At 32.7% G+C, this 17,527-nt stretch overlaps 2 protein-coding genes across 4 annotated transcripts; one reads left to right on the forward strand and one right to left on the reverse strand.

Moving 5' to 3' along the window:
* The first annotated feature begins 2,505 nt into the window (after positions 1–2,505).
* LOC122600478 (probable serine/threonine-protein kinase At1g54610) lies at positions 2,506–8,355 on the forward strand. 3 transcript variants are annotated; one of them, XM_043773199.1, is made up of 9 exons: positions 2,506–2,763; positions 3,497–3,961; positions 5,536–5,820; positions 5,914–6,231; positions 6,346–6,573; positions 7,088–7,188; positions 7,304–7,418; positions 7,493–7,915; positions 7,985–8,355. In XM_043773199.1, the coding sequence occupies exons 2-9, from the start codon at positions 3,551–3,553 to the stop codon at positions 8,165–8,167; spliced, it is 2,064 nt and encodes a 687-aa protein (XP_043629134.1). In that variant the 5' UTR covers positions 2,506–2,763; positions 3,497–3,550; the 3' UTR covers positions 8,168–8,355. The 3 variants fall into 3 exon arrangements, with proteins under 3 accessions (XP_043629134.1, XP_043629143.1, XP_043629150.1); XM_043773208.1 differs by having other exon boundaries at positions 2,506–2,746; XM_043773215.1 differs by having other exon boundaries at positions 2,510–2,763; positions 7,502–7,915.
* Positions 8,356–9,275: 920 nt separating this feature from the next.
* On the reverse strand, positions 9,276–10,286 carry LOC122584873 (lysM domain-containing GPI-anchored protein 2-like). The gene is made up of 3 exons (XM_043756945.1): positions 10,166–10,286; positions 9,884–10,080; positions 9,276–9,538 (listed from the first exon to the last, which is right to left on the reverse strand). The coding sequence occupies exons 1-3, from the start codon at positions 10,255–10,257 to the stop codon at positions 9,432–9,434; spliced, it is 396 nt and encodes a 131-aa protein (XP_043612880.1). The 5' UTR covers positions 10,258–10,286; the 3' UTR covers positions 9,276–9,431.
* Positions 10,287–17,527: the final 7,241 nt, after the last annotated feature.

Genomic DNA, 17,527 nt, shown 5'->3' on the forward strand with positions numbered 1-17,527 from the left:
GTTTGAATGAAAACTAGTAACATCGATTTTGGTTAAAATAACACATGTCTTAATTTTTTTTACATATGAATTGGTACTAAGTGTGGTTAATTGATTTGGCTTGTATCCTTGAGCTATACTTCTGGTGTGATTACTATCTCGAACCAAACCTGTTGCTCTTGCTTAGGAGTACCGGAAAAACATCAAATGTTTATTGTTTGTACTTAAATCTCATTGGAGCTCTATTTCTTTAATTTTAGATGTTAATTATAACTAGTAAGGTTTTGGTCCTGCTTTGCGGGGTTCCAATTATCATGTGGATACATTTTTGTTATGCTAGTTTACTTGCGTTGAACTAACCTAATATTCAAAAGATAAAAATGTGAAAAACCAAGAAATAACTTGAAGAAAACTAAACTTGAAGAAAAACCAAGAAATAACTTGAAGAAAACAAATAATGTTTGTGTGTAAAAACTAAAAAAACCGAATTAAAAAGTTTGCAATATCTAATAAACACTTTAAGTTTGTGAAATAAAAAAATAAAAAAAAAAACCAAAAACAAAATGTTGAGTAAAAGTTTTCAATATATTAGTTGAGAACACAAAAGCAAAAAAACTATGAAAAATATCGGAAAAAAAAACTCCAAACGAAATACGATATGGCAAAATCTGAATAGTGTTGTGGGGTATAAGATGAACCAATAAAAGATAAAACACAAATAAAATCAAAAAAATTGTGCAAGAAACCAAGAAAATCGAAAGGAAAAAAAACTCGAACGGTTGCCGATATAACAAAATTTGAGTAGAAACATGAGATGTAGGTGGACCAATTGAAACAGTGTCACGTGGCGGTGGCACTGTTCATTAGCCTCACGTTTAATAACACAAAAGCAAAAAACTATAAAAATACAGAAAGAAAAACTCTAAACGGGATACGATATAGCAAAATCTAAATAGTGATGCAGGGTATAAGATGAACCAATAGAAAAGAGCACCAAAGAAAAAAAAAATATTGTACAAGAAACCAAGGAAAACAAAAAAAAAAACTTGAACAGAATCTGATATAGCAAAATGCAAATAAAAACGCGGGTATAGATGGACCAATAGAACAGTGTCATGTGGCGATGACACTGTTCATTGGCCTCACCTTTAATGATACGATAATTTTACTCTATTTATTTTAGACTTTTAGTGGCCGTTTCGTTCATAAAGTACGTTGATGAATTGAAATTGAGATTTCCATCCTTATTATTTTAGGTTAAGTATAAAATTTCAAATTTCATTCCTTAAGTTCTTATAAAACCTATGAACTAAACATCATTTGGTTCCCACATAAAATATTAATGAAATGATATTTTTTTCACCATTAATAAAAACACATATTAAAATCATCTTAAAGAATTAAAATATGATGATTAATCCTACTAAACTAATAACTTAAAAATTCTAATAACTATTAGATGATGACATATAACATTATGAAAGATAATTAATGAATGAGAAATAATAAATCCTCCTAAACTAATAATCTAACTCTTTTAACTATTATATGATAACATGTGAACAAATTAAGGGGCCAAACTAAGAAAGAGAATTGATGATAACACATGTCACATTCTTACAGTTTTAAGAGAATTTTTAAACTGATATTTAAAAGAATTTATCATTTTTTTTAATGAAAATCACATATCATCTTCTTATAATTTTAAAAAGAATTTTAAGCTTCATTTGCCTTAAAATATACATTAAACCTTTTGTGTTCCAAGACATTATATTATATTATATATATTAAAGGCCACGCTTATGAATAGTAACTCGCCTGCGTGACAAGTTACTATTCGTCCACGTCACGCCACGTACCACTATTTGAGTTTTGCCACATCGTATCCTTTCGGGGTTTTTTTACAGGTTACTTTTTGGTTTTTTTCACACGTTTTTTTTCCTTTTGAGTCATTCAACCTTTATGTAGCACACCCTGTACCACTACTTGTATTTTGTTACATGGCATCTGCTTGAATTCTAATCTAATATATTGATATACTCGTATTTGTCATATCACGTCCCTTTCTGGTTTCTACTACGAGATGTTTTTTGGTTTCTTGCAAACTTTTAAATAAACATGACAAAATCAATTTTAATTAAGTGGGTAAAGGTCTGACGCAAATATACTAAAATAACGTAATCATTTCAATAAGACAATTAACACCCGCAACACAGGTACAAAACTTTCTAGTTAATATAGTAACCTACCACATTAATAACATAACGGTTACATCAAATCAATAGTTATTTTAATCAATACTATAATAACTCTAATCACCATTCCAACTTTCCAAAAACTTAAATTACATACAATACTTCATTGGACATTGATAGATAAGAGAGATTCTTAATCTTAAAACAGAATTATTATTTATTAATAATAATAATTAACATTATATAATTGGAATTGTTATGAATAAATCCAAGTTTTGACTTGTGAGTGGTGGTAAGGATGTCTCATCTCTCTCCAACAGACTTCCAAAAGCTGCCCCTAACTGTCAGAATATATAAATGCTATTCATCAATTTGTATACATTTTCTCTTAAAATTTATATTTTTTTCATTTCATTTTCCCATTTCAGTTATTTCAAAGAATTAAACACACCCCTTTATATATCCATACATTTATCTATATGTCTTTTCATAGATCCTGCAAGCCCAGATCCCTATCTCTTTTTACCCTAAATTAGTCCCTGTTTCACATTTTTGCAGCTACTGAAACTCATGTAATTCTTACTTTTTGGTAAAGTTTTGATCTTTTTTGGTTTTTGATTATTGGGTGTTAAAAAGATTGTAACTTTTTGAACCGGGTTCTTTTTTTTTTTTACTTAACTTTTGCTAATTGTGGCTAAATTTGCTTCAAGTTGTGTTCTTGATGTTGTAATATGTTCACAGAGTTAGACATTGAATAAGAGTAAATCAGTGAACATGTATGATTTATGTATGTGTGTTGCAAAAAAATAATTTATTACTAATTTACTATATGTGGAAATACATGTTTTTTTGTGTGTTTAGTCTGAGTTCTAAATTTTTAGGCAAGCTATTTTCTGAGAATGCTAATTGTGGGTATTAAAAAGATTATAACTTTCTGCGTTGTTTTCTTTTTTTGTTTTTTTTTTTTTACTTATAAATAATTTGTGTTTATTATGGCTAAATTTGCTTCAAGTTATGGGTAAGTTATGTTTAGAAAATGCTAAATGTGGGTACTATAAAGATTGTAACTTTATAAGTTGGGTATTTTTTATTTTAAAAATATTGTGAGCTACTTAAGCCTGAATTTGCTCAAAGCTGTTTCCTTGTTATCTGAGATACTATGTGGGTACATATATTATTATGTGGAAATACATGATTTTTAAAAGAGTTAATAAAATTTTTGATTGTGGGTTTATATAATTTTTGTGATTTACAATGTCTAATGCTACATTTTAATGGTCTTTTTGAAGAAAATCATTGTTTTCTTTGTGTTGTGTGTATAGTGATATTGGGCAAAGAAGTTAATTACTGGAAGTAAATTTTGGATTTGGTGGATTATGGGTTGTGTTTGTGGCAAGCCATCTGCTATTGAGGATAGCAGAGAGAGTCCAAGGGATAGATATGGTAATAAAACTACCTCAGAATTGCGGGTGCCTCGGATTACATCATCAAGAAGAGAAGAAGCCTACAGATTGAAACCCTTGTCAGATACTAACGATGGTGGGGCAATGCTGATTAATAAACGTGTTAATGGCTCGGCTAGACTGCCCGGAGAGAATTTAGAGAGGAAAAAAGACAAAGCAGAGTACATTGTTGCAACAAACCATCCTGCCATGGGGAATATTCCAAGAGCGACCGAAGGAGAGCAGGTGGCAGCTGGTTGGCCACCATGGCTAGCGGTGGTTGCTGGTGAAGCTATCAAAGGATGGGTACCCAGAAGAGCGGATTCTTTTGAGAAATTGGACAAGGTTAGCTTCCTTTTTCTTCTCATTGCCAACTTTTATCCCAAATTCTATGATGTATCTTTATCCAAATCTTTGTACTTAAGGAGTATACACCACACAGGTGAATTAGTTATCTATAGATTCCGCTATCTATCCCATCGTTTACCAGAGGTGAATTGAGGTGTTTGGATGAGTGTTTTTGTAGTGACCATTGTGAGTTAAAGTTCTAGAATTAGGCAAAGTTGATCAAATAATTAGGTGCTTAAACGTAGGAAAAGTTGTGTAATTTCATGTCTCGTTAACCAGTTTTCTTTGAGCAGTTCTGTAACTGAGTCTCCAATAGGGATGAGCAAAACAACCGAAATACGAAAACTGAGTCGGTACATGTACCGAATATGAGTCCGATGTAAAATCGGTACGGGGTTGGTTTCTTCATTTTGACTTTTTCGGTTTTGATACCAATTCGTTATGGGGAAACCCTGAAGAAATTATTGAAAAAACAAAACCCATTGCATAAAAATAGCAAGTATACTATCTTAACGTTGGCCTCAATCTTTAATTTCTTATTGTAGGCTTGCATGGATTTTTTTCATAGTATGACAAATTCATAGATATAAGAATTGTGGTGCTATTTGTTTTACCACTATATACAAAGTTTCGGGCTTGCATGGATTTTTTTCATAGTATGACAAGTTCATAGATATAAGAATTGTGGTGCTATTTGTTTTACCACCATATACAAAGTTTCAATATATCTGGAGTCGGTCTTTATAAGGGATAAAGTTTTAGAGTTTAGATGCCATCAATGCATGGTTTTGCTAGTTGAGATATTTGGTCTTAGACTATTAGTTATGTTCAATTCTATCATATGCAGCCACGATAAACACAATTTGGCCTATGCGGTACAAGTACTAAACCATTATCCTATTTCAGTTCGGTAATCTGTTCTTGATTTTGGTCATTTCGTTTTTGGTACCAAATGGGAACATAGTCTCCAGATACGACTGTTTTGACCCTAACTTAACCTGTTTTTTCAAAACATCCTTATTCAAATCCTGAAGAGTGATTATTAGATTTTGCTGCCTTTATTATTGTCATAACTCGAAATGAGATCAGAACTGGCTTTACAGTTGCCATCTTGTAGAGCTGGAAGATGGGCGGGTTAGGTGGGTGGAGTAACGGGTCAAAATTGGTGTGTGTCAAAACAAATCATTTTACAGTATTGTCTTGAAGTGCTAGTTTGGCCGACTTTCGACCCGTTTGTTCTATTCTCTTTTCAGGTATTATTTTTATTGGACCCATTTGGCTCATTTGAGTGGAATAGGTGGGTGGAGTAACGGGTCAAAATTGGTGTGTGTCAAAACAAATCATTTTACAGTATTGTCTTGAAACGTGCTAGGTTGGCCGACTTTCGACCCGTTTGTTCTATTCTCTTTTCAGGTATTATTTTTATTTGACCCATTTGGCTCATTTGAGTGGAAATGCAACCGAACTTGACCTATTCATAAGTGAATGATTTGAAGTTGACAACTCTATGCCACAATGTCACTTTCTTTCATAAACTTCCTGTTGACGTTTGTTTTCTTGCCCCTTTTTAGATCGGACAAGGTACATATAGTAATGTTTATCGGGCTCGAGATCTTGATCAAGGAAAGATTGTCGCTCTAAAGAAAGTAAGGTTTGACAATCTGGAGCCAGAGAGTGTGCGGTTTATGGCCCGAGAAATTCACATTCTACGAAAGCTTGATCATCCAAATGTTATAAAGCTAGAAGGTCTCGTGACGTCTCGAATGTCGTGCAGTTTGTATCTTGTTTTTGAATACATGGAACATGATCTAGCAGGGCTTGCTTCTCACCCAAGTCTTAAATTCACAGAATCACAGGTAGTGATGCAGACCCTACATTGGCTGCAAATGTATATAAATGAAAACAGTATACCATGTTATTGTTAATGCTTTATTACGTTCTTATTGCAGGTTAAATGCTACATAAGGCAACTCTTGCATGGACTTGATCATTGTCACAGCCGTGGTATTCTTCATCGAGATATAAAAGGTTCAAACCTTTTAGTCGATAATAATGGCATTTTGAAGATAGCAGATTTTGGACTCGCAAGTTTTTTTGATCCTCGTCAAAATCAACCATTGACTAGTCGCGTTGTAACGTTATGGTATAGGCCTCCTGAACTTTTACTTGGTGCAACTTATTATGGCACCGCTGTGGATTTATGGAGTACTGGTTGCATAGTTGCTGAATTATATGCTGGCAAACCTATAATGCCTGGTAGAACAGAGGTAATTATATTCATAGTAAAGATTTGTTACTTTATTTCATCAATATGAGTTTTTTTCATTTGCTTGTTTGAATTTAAACAATGTAACTAAGGTTTTAGGAATTGTGGATCCTAGGTGGAACAGCTGCACAAAATTTTCAAGCTTTGTGGCTCTCCATCTGAGGATTATTGGAGAAAATCAAAATTGCCACATGCCACCATTTTTAAACCCCAACAACCTTATAAAAGAGTGGTCGCAGAAACCTTTAAGGAATTCCCGGCACCGGCATTAGCTCTTATGGAGACTCTTCTTTCTATAGATCCTGCTGATCGTGGGTCCGCGGCTTCAGCCTTGAAGAGTGAGGTATGCATTCCTCTCAACATGACCGATTTATATTTGTAGTGTTTAGAAGTTTTTAATATATTTGACTTGTGTTTATCTGATTAGTATTCAGTGTTAAATAATCTGTTTCATCTAGCTGCAGCAAAACTGATTTTCGTGTGGTATTATAAAATTACTTTGTATCCAATTAGTAATTACCTTTTTTTCAACCTAATATGAAAACTGCTACTCCATTCTCACAAGCTATCCTTTGAATCACAATGAAATTGTTATTTTTGGTCATTATGTATTAATTTCTTAGATAATCAGGATTTGCCAAACACTTAGTTGATTTTCTGATATCACAACTTCAAACTGCATAATAATAACCAAACACTATCTTTTACAGTCGATTTTATTACAACTGATTATCTGATTTCCAAAATCACTAATCATTTCAAAAGCATATCCAAACACACCGTTAGCCGTTGGCAGTTAAATACCACCACCTTTCTTGTGGAAGCTAGAATTTTATACTTCTGTTTACCTCTTACAGTTTTTTAGCACAAAACCGTTCCCTTGTGATCCTTCAAGCTTACCAAAGTATCCTCCAAGTAAGGAGTTTGATGCTAAATTACGGGATGAAGAAGCTAGGAGGTTTGTATTACATGTGACTTCTGTCCGTCTTTACTTGTGTCAGAGCCACGATATGGCTATGGGATTTAGTATAACTTGGGTTTGCTTATCAAATAATTTTATATTGTAATTATAGACAAGCTGCAGCCGGAGGCAAGGTTCACAGACCCGATGCTGAAAGAAGAGGCACAAGGGAGTCTCGAGCCGTTCCCGCACCCGAAGCTAATGCTGAACTCGTGTCCTCTTTGCAGGTAAAGTTATTTAATGAAAATATTTGTTTGCAAGTCAAATATCTAAGATACCACTAGTAGTAAATAATAAATAGTTAATGCAGAAAAGGCAAGGGCAGTCATATTCTCGCAGTGAAAAGTTCAACCCCCAGCATGAAGAATCGGCTTCAGGATTTCCAATCGATCCACCAAGACCTTCTCAAGCTATGGAGGAAGACAAAACCAACAATTTGCACAAACGAGCTTCACATTCCGGCCCATTGGTTCAACGAGCTGCCTGGTCAAAGGCTGGGAAAAAGACTGAGTCAAACGGGGCTGATTTGTCAGCAATGTCAGGCTTAGTAGCTGCTAGAAAGAGTATGTTATATGAAGATCAAAGGGACAGAGACAAATCTGGAACTTCACAACAACTTCCAAGACTAATAAGCCGATTTCCTGGCTCCCTTAAAGAGGCATCCTCAAATGCTGCAGGACAGCCTGATGATGATGGAAGAGCAAATAATAAAGATCCGATAAATGTAAGTTTTGAACTCAGTCTTTTGTTTCGTTTCAAATATAGCAAATTGTTTACTTTACCCTTTGTGCAGCTCGGGTATGGCTCAAAGGCCAGCAAGATCCACTACTCGGGCCCACTACTAGCTCCATCAGGAAAAGTAGATCAAATGCTGAAAGACCATGACCGCCAAATTCAAGAAGCTGTAAGGCGAGCACGAGACAAGACCAAAGTGAGAAAAGTTCAGGCTGAGAATACATTGTATTCTGGTCGATGAGCTGGGAGTATCTACATCCTCGACACTTACACGGGTTACCTAGAAGTTTGTAGGCAAATTCATGTATATGCTACAACAAGTTATTGTGTTCTTTCCAATTTTCTTTGTTAGATTTTCTATCACAATCACCAAGTGGTGTGTGTGAAGACAAGGTTGTTTTCTTGTGAAAGAAGAGCTTGTTCACTCAATGATGCAAGGAATGTTAGAGAGAGGAGGAAACTTATCTGTTGTATATTCAAAATGGACCTATAACCAAAACCTTGTATCCGATGACTCTAAAATCATCTAACCTGATCTGCAACTTCTTTTTCACTTTTAAAGTGAAGTTGGAACTCACTAAGTTTAACCCCGCCAACCTCATGAAACCTTTTAGTCAAAGCACATCACCATTAGAGGTGAGGTCCCATATATGATAACCCAAACCTTGTCATGCCTAGGCGACTGAGTCGCTTACTTAAAAATCTGATGGTCCTTGTTTTTTAACGCGGTTGTAATTTAGAATGTTGTAGACATCTTTGTTCACTTTAGGACTTTTTTTTCTTGGAAAATTTTCATTATGAACCTCTTACTTTTTTAGGATAAATGGTTCCTAATTCCTATGTTACTATTTTTTGTTTAATATTATGCCCGTTTCAATGTTTCTATGTCCAATCGTGTTATGTACACAATCCAGAAACTTTAGGTATCTTAATTTGTTTAGGTCCTCGCCTTTCTGCATCTCTCACCAAACCAGATTTAAGGCTGCTTGCCTCAGCTGCGTTTTCGCCTTAAAATACCCTGCTAGGGACTGGTTTATTAATCATCAAAACTGCATGCTGTCAAAATCTTAGATCTGCCCCAAACGAAATCCACAATTGCACTAACACAATGCTCTGCAACCTCAGTTTTCGCCTTAAAATACCCTTGTAGGGACCGGTTACCTACCTCTTACACTCTCTTGCTCTTTCTCCGTTTGGTCGGAGGTCCTTATGAAAGCACTTCCTCTACCCTTGGGTAGAGAAAAAGCTATCTACATCCCATCTCCCACATATCCCGTTTATGCAGAGATTGGGTACCGCTGTTGTTATTGTTGTAGTTCTAATGATAGAAAACAAAAACCAACCCGACATTTTAACCAAAATCTTCTTCCTTCCATAAACAAACCGTCAATGAGAGTATGAGACGTACAACAAGAAAAGAGAATTCACGATATACAAGCTTCACAAGTACTACAAATACAATCGGAAATCCTATCAACTCCGTGGTAAATTTACAGATACATATCTTACCAACTCAGAAGATGAAGAGAAACGAAAGACACAACAAGAAGAAAGCTCCATCTCAAAGCTGCCGAACCATTTCCTGATGGGCTGCTGTTATTGCCATTTCCAGCTGTTTAAACAACATAAAAGATGAAAAATCAACTTTTAAATCTGTTACCGTCTTACCCCATCAAACTTCAAAATTTGGATGGTTTCCAATAACGATTTTAAAGCCAGGTGACAAAGTCTAATCAATATAGATGAGAATGCGTTCTCGTATAGTCGTATCTATTACAATTTGTGTGTAATCTATATCAAAGTATTTTCATACATTTGACAAACCATCAAACTATTAAATTGAACTATGTATTGTACTAAAAACTGCAGTTTTACGTCATTAAGGTGTACTTTGACTTAAAAGTCATCTAAACTTTGGGACACATAGAATATATCAAACGAATATACCGACATTTACCTGGACAAGTAGACTCTTGGGTGAGAGCAGTAAAGATCCTCCTATCATCATAACCAGCATATGCACATCTTGACAGGTTACAATTTGAATCTAAAGTGGTGTTACCCAAATCAAAAGAAGTGCCTGCACATTGTGTAGGAGGACAAGTTTGCTGCTTCCCTACTGGCAAAATAATATTTGCTGGCTCACATTCCAATCTAAAGAATACGTAAGAACTACTGTAAGACTTCAAAGAATCAGTGTATCGCATAAAATAGATTTGAGTTTGGCATGCCAGCTTACATCCAGTTGTTAGCACCATTGCACTGGCATTTGACACAATTGTTTGCAGTAAAGGTGTAAGTGCCATTTGGAACGAGCAAAGGGTAGTCCATAGAGTCGTTTCTCACTGATGACGTACAAACTGTAGTAAAAGCACAAAACAATAACGTGGTTAAACAATACAAAACTTTTGAGAATTCAGGAGCGTCTGCAATTACCAATTAACACTATTCTTTACGAAAAAGTTCCACCAGAAAGAAAAAACAAAAGCTGCACTATCAGATCCGATCCTTGGAATAGGAACTGTCAAATATGATTATAAGTGACAAAATGGATGGGTTGCCCTTTCAAAAATTACTTTTCACCATTTCTTTTAGTTCTAAAAGATAAGTAAGATTATATATGATTACCAAAGCCTTACTTTTGGTGGGTAATTTGATATTGGTCCTGGACCTTATATGACCCAAGTATACTTTTGGCGACGTTAAATCCTTTGACCCATTCCTAATTTTAAAATTTTTTTTTAACTAATCTATTAACAACAAATATAAACATAATGTAACTCATATCGACCCATAAAATATACAAATTTAGTATGGCCGTTCTGCCAAATGAAAATAACTTTCACGTTTTTGCTATCAGACTGTACAAAATACAAGATCAATTAGGATTCCTATGTTGTCTATGACCAAGATAAGTGTACTCAAGGAATCTATAGGATCTGGATGTCTTCTGTTTCACTGCACATTCTCTAATCTTACGTGATACTTTACAGAAGAAATTTTTTTAACTAACCTGATCCGACTAAAGTGAAGCCCAAATAACATATACCATTTTGTTACACACAAGTCTAAGGCCAACTTCAGTCATACCACTATCTCTATCTCTAAAATCACAGAAAAATTGAGTATATTTCTCATCTAAACAATTAGAATTTCCACCCATTACTCTAAAAGACTAAAAACCTTACTGTATATACTTTATACCTTATAATTTCATCTTTTTGCAATAAACAAATACATTATAATGAAAAAGTAGTTATAGAGGTTAAATAGTGGTCCTCTGTGGCTCTGTATATAGAAAAAAGTTGGTAACCTCTTAAAATTTCCCTACAGATAAAATAAAAGACCTATTAGAGTGAGTTTTTATCCTCTACCTTAAGATTTAGAACTTAGAACTTAGAAAAGACCATTGGTGATATCCTGGCTAAGTAACCTTTTAGTATAAATATCAAAAACAGCAATGACCCACACAGATAGACTATTTTCCAAGTCCAGTGAATTAGGACAAGAGGCAATAAACAAAATCCAAAATCACAAAAAAGAAATAAATGCAAATTTCATGAAACAACTTGTCCTTTTTGGCTGCCTTAAAGTTTAGGACATTGTCACTATCTGCTTCTCTTTTAGTTTATCAAAAATACTGATATGCCCTTCAATCGACATGAGTACACAAGAATATACTATCCTTATCCTGCTACATAAATAGGTACCTTTATTATCAAACCTTATTCAATAAATAGTTCATACTGAAACTACTAGACTTTGTGAAAAGAAAACAATGATGAAGCTCTTATAGAATACCTTAATTTGAAATGAAGAGTTTTCAACGGGTAAAATAGGTAGACGGGTGAAGTTTTTCTTATTCATGTTAGTCAAGAATAACAGCCTTTAATTTAGATGTATGTTGTCCAAATGGGATATTCGCATGACTGTTTAAAACAGCCAAATAAATATATTATGGGAAGTGATTTTCCTACTAAAATTTTTAGTTCTCCTACTACATATAATTTGTTATAAAAAGAAATTAAATTTTTGAGAAAATGTCACAAATGGTCCATGTGCTTTGTCATATTGCATTTTGTCCCATGTGCTTTTTTCATTACAACTGGTCCTGACTTTTTCGTTTTCGTTACCAGAAACCCCTGGCACTAACTTCTGTTAAATTTGGCCGTTAAATCCCTCACGGCATGTCACGTGAGGGCATTTGGTCCATTTTGTAATTGCGGGACTACTTGTGATAAAAAAAATACCTTCTTCTTTTTTCCAACTACCACACCACCACCACCACCACTTAAATTGGGCCAAACACACACCTCTACTGGCCTCCTTATTTCGTTGCAAGAAACCTCTGACACTAACCCCATTGTTTTTTACAGTTTAATATTAACCCAAAAACTCTGAAATTTCTACCTTTATTAATTTTAATTCAATATAAAACTCATTCGGTGTTATAGTTTGAGGATGTTTTGAAGTACTAATGAGTCTTGCAACTTATTTGTGTCCAAGAAAAAAAAACTCATCCCATCAAAAATTCTGACCTAGAATATTAATTATTGACCTTCTTGATCTACCACACTCCACCAGAAATTACCTCCGGCGATCCATTCATCACCATACCTAAAGCCAAATGCACCTTAATCTCATCACCAAATCATCACGACCCAACACCTTTATCTCTCACAATCATATGGTCGCCACCATCTCCATCATCCCCACGGCCACCACCCATCCACCTCAAACATTAAAGAACAAAAAAATGTGGCTTTGTCGTCACTGGCCGGAACTGACAAGCCTGACTACCACACCACCCAAGTTCGATTAGACCACTGGCATTACCGAACCACGACCGTCGTTAACCCGCCACAATCGTTACCATTCTGCACTTTATATTTTTGTAGATCCAAAAATCCAAATTAAAAAATCTCCAATTTTCATCATCATCATCAACATCTTCTCTTTCATTTTCTTATGATGTATGTGTTGCTTCTTATCTTTCATATATATATATATATATATATAGTGGTTTGTTCATATGAAACCCTAATTATCTATACATCTAAAGGGCTGCATCTCAGCCCTTAGATCAAACTAATCAATGGCTGAGATTAGCATTTAACTTACAACTAAAATTATACACGGAAGGGTAGTTTCGTAAATTACCCTTCATCCTTTATTCTTCCTCGGCCTCCCAAAATACACACGCACACAGTATCCAACACCAACACACACTTAAAAGCTGCGATTCACACAGTAAACACATACACTATTGCTCTCTCTTCTTTCCAGCCATTCTACCCGTTTATCATGTCTTTGGCCATTATTTCTACGTCGATTATCTCTATCTGTTAATTATGTGTCTCCGGCAATTATTCTACTGGCGATTATCATTTCCATCGGCATTCCGTCTAATTCATTAAATAGATAACGGAAAAGTGATATGATGATCCGATCTACTTCTTCTTTATTTATTCATTTTTTTTATTTTTTTTCATTTTGTATGATTTTTTAGGTTTTTAGTTAATTTTTTTATGTTTTGTTTTCATTTCTAATTTTATTGTTAGAATCAAGTGATTATATAGTGTTATTAGTTTATGTGTAGAATCAAAAATGATTTTGTATATTTTTATAAGTTTTTTGTTTTTTTTATTTTAAAGTTCATAATCATATTTGATTATGTATATAGATCTTAGAGATTTGTTTTTATGTATCTGTATTTGTAAAATCATATTTGATTATGTAAAATCATAACTTAAACAAGATCAACTATTGAAAATCATATATGATTATGAAAATCATATTTGTAAATAAGTTTCTTAAATTGAAACTTATTCATAATCATAAATGATTTTAAGCATACATTGTGACATACCCATACAAAATCATATTGATGTTATTACAAAGAAAAATATTTAAAATCATTGTTTACAACATATATGATTTTCTATATGCTTTCCACACACAATCATAACTTATAAAGATCAACTATTCAAAATCAAAAATGATTCTACGTATACATGGGTAATAGTTATAGAAAATCATTATGATTCTGTATAGCACAATGTGACGAAATGAAATCAGCTTCTTACATTGAAACTTATTCATAATCATAAATGATTTTAAGCATACATTTTGACATACCCATACAAAATCATATTTGATGTATTACAAAGAAAAATATTTAAAATCATTGTTTAGAATCATATATGATTTTCTATATGCTTTCCACAAACAATCATAACTTATACAAGATCAACTATTCAAAATTAAAAATGATTGTACGTATACATGGGTAATAGTTATAGAAAATCATTTATGATTCTGTATAGCACAATGTGACGAAATGAAATCAGCTTTTTACATTGAAACTTATTCATAATCATAAATGATTTTAAGCATACATTGTGACATACCTATACAAAATCATATTTGATGTTATTACAAAGAAAAATATTTAAAATCATTGTTTAGAATCATATATGATTTTCTATATGCTTTCCACACAATCATAACTTATACAAGATCAACTATTCAAAATCAAAAATGATTCTACGTATACATGGGTAATAGTTATAGAAAATCATTATGATTCTGTATAGCACAATGTGACGAAATGAAATCAGTTTCTTACATTGAAACTTATTCATAATCATAATGATTTTAAGCATACATTGTGACATACCCATACAAAATCATATTTGATGTTATTACAAAGAAAAATATTTAAAATCATTGTTTAGAATCATATATGATTTTCTATATGCTTTCCACACACAATCATAACTTATACAAGATCAACTATTCAAAATCAAAAATGATTCTACGTATACATGGGTAATAGTTATAGAAAATCATTTATGATTCTGTATAGCACAATGTGACGAAATGAAATCAGTTTCTTACATTGAAACTTATTCATAATCATAAATGATTTTAAGCATACATTGTGACATACCCATACAAAATCATATTTGATGTTATTACAAAGAAAAATATTTTAAAATCATTGTTTAGAATCATATATGATTTTCTATATGCTTTCCACAAACAATCATAACTTATACAAGATCAACTATTCAAAATCAAAAATGATTCTACGTATACAACTTATACAAATCATAAATAAAATATATTTCATTTTCTATTGCTGAAATACATAAATATAACATTGTTATCATATTGTTTCACAACAGATTATATAACTTTATTTCACAAACTATTTCCATATACACGACGAACCCTATAATTTCTTGTTCTTAGATAGTTCTCTTATTTCCTTAATGCTATACATGCTTTTATCTTATTGGCATCCTCAAGTATTTTGTCGCTTCAGTGTTAATGTTATGTGTCAACATCTTTGCGGCATACTTTATTCTCAACTTCACAAGTACTTCAAGCTGATCCTTGGATTCGACTGGAATACCACAATTCCAATTTTTTGATTGTTGACCAATAAAACATTCCATATGTCGCATAAGAAAAAACCACAGTCAACATTGTTATTTTCTGTATGCCATTGAAGATCTAGTTGTTCTGCTTGGTATAAGTCAACAATATTGACAATGGATGATTCACATTCTTGAAATGCCTTGAGAAGTGATAAAGCTATGCAAATATCAAAAGCAAATTTAGCTAATTTTATAAAATTAAATAAAAGAGAGTTGATTTGATTTGTACATACCACGGTATCACACACGTTCTCATATTTGTCTTTGAAATCAGAAGTTGAAGTGATATTGTCGATAATATGAAACCCATTTAAATCATCTGTTATCTCCAGAACCAGAAGATAAAAATGTTGCCCACGACAGATTGGGATAAATATCTATTTCATAGTTTAAAGCAAAAACAAAATAAGTTAGATAAACAATTAAGAAAAATCAAATTCAAATGAATAGAGAGACACACAAATCTGTATCATACCATATCGACTTCTCTAAATGACAGTACATCAGGATCATTATTAAAAAAGTTCTCCAAATTAGACTTAAAAATCTGGTGAAGCACATCCTTATTTTTCTTAGAATGCTCATCAAATAGTTCATGTGTCTGTTGAATTAAAAAATCAAAGAGTTTTAACTTTATATAATATAAGACTTTTAATATTGATTAATAGATAAATAATTAAACGTTACAACTTACAAAAATACATGTAGTAAGAAACACCCTTCTTGGTGAATATTGATCCTTGAATCTTTCTTCATAATTCAGTATTCCTGACCAGCAATCAACAACTGGAGCTTCTATATATGATCCAGGGGCTAACGATTGAAACATATATGCCATTCCAAACGGATTTCCATATACACTGTTAGTTTTGAAAACAATTTTACTGTAAGAAAAGTAAACAAGGTAAAAGTTTAGCTACTCAACAAAAATTTATCTAGTCAACAATTAATTTATCTAAACGAAACTTACCAAAAACTGTCCTCTTGTGTAATTGAAAAAAACATATTCAACGCAACCACTAGTTCAGAATAAACTATATGTGTAGAGGTAGGGAGAAACCTCCTATTAACATATGGAGATTTTATGACAGGGGCAGCAACTTCTAGAGGATTATTCAACGGCGAGTTTAAAAAAAACTGAGATAATAGTTGGAATGTTGGATGGGACAAGTTTACAACATCCTTATTTTCCTCTTTTTTATTTTCTGATTGATTCTTTTTCTTGATTTCCAATGAAAGTCTGTTCATAGTTTCAAAAAATTCATCCTTATTTTCTTCTAACCACTGTAAAAATTTTTCTTCTTCTTGATCATTCTTCTTAACAATTGACTTCTTACCAATTTCATTACAACCTGAATCTTGAAATAATTCATTCTGAACATTATTTTCGCAGTCTTCTTGATTCCGGTTATTCTGATTTTCAGATTCATATTCATTTTCAAATTCAAAATCTGCTTCATCTGAACCAAGATTAACTTCAACTTCATATTCTTGACTCATATTGTCAATTTTTTGACTATTTAAGGTTGCACCATGGTTTTCTTTTTTAAACTCAAGTTCATTATCGTTTCCAATTCCTTCTCTGTCCAATATATTAGTCACATACAGATCCACATCTTCTCCTTCTATAGCTAAAAACTCCTTCACAGAAAAAACATCATTGATCTTCCAGTATACCTTTTGCAAGCTGGCATCATCTCCATAATTTGATTTGAATTCTTTGATTATATCACAACAACAACTTCATCTCAATTATAGCATCTAGCTTATAATCAATTAATGTTAAACAATCCTACAAAATTAATTGATAAGAAAACTATTTAAAATCAGAAATGATTTTACACCTAGAAATGGTTTCAATAGAAAGAAATTTATTCATAATCAAAAATTATTTTACGTGTACATTGTGATATCTATATAAACAAATATATTAAAGATCAAAAATGATTTTACTTGTACATTGTGATATCTATACAAAGAAACATATTAAAGATCAAAAATGATTTTAAGAATAGAGTGTACCTTTTTTTCCAAAAGCCAACAAATGTTCCGTTGAACCAAAATCTTCAAAAGCATTCTCTCTTTCTGCACGATATTTTAAAAAAGGAGTCCAACTTTTGAATATAGGCCGTTGTCGACAAATAGGTAGCCCTTCA

This window comes from Erigeron canadensis, chromosome 1 (genome assembly GCF_010389155.1).
Source record: "Erigeron canadensis isolate Cc75 chromosome 1, C_canadensis_v1, whole genome shotgun sequence".
NCBI classification, from domain to species: domain Eukaryota; kingdom Viridiplantae; phylum Streptophyta; class Magnoliopsida; order Asterales; family Asteraceae; genus Erigeron; species Erigeron canadensis.

Coding starts and splice junctions, on each gene's coding strand:
- LOC122584873 (XM_043756945.1), bottom strand. CDS start 10,257: ATGGACTACCCTTTGCTCGTTCCAAATGGCACTTACACCTTTACTGCA. Junction 10,081..10,165: donor AATGGTGCTAACAACTGGAT/GTAAGCTGGCAT, acceptor CGTATTCTTTAG/ATTGGAATGTGAGCCAGCAA. Junction 9,539..9,883: donor CCAAGAGTCTACTTGTCCAG/GTAAATGTCGGT, acceptor TTGTTTAAACAG/CTGGAAATGGCAATAACAGC.
- LOC122600478 (XM_043773199.1), top strand. CDS start 3,551: ATGGGTTGTGTTTGTGGCAAGCCATCTGCTATTGAGGATAGCAGAGAG. Junction 3,962..5,535: donor CTTTTGAGAAATTGGACAAG/GTTAGCTTCCTT, acceptor GCCCCTTTTTAG/ATCGGACAAGGTACATATAG. Junction 7,916..7,984: donor ATAATAAAGATCCGATAAAT/GTAAGTTTTGAA, acceptor CCCTTTGTGCAG/CTCGGGTATGGCTCAAAGGC.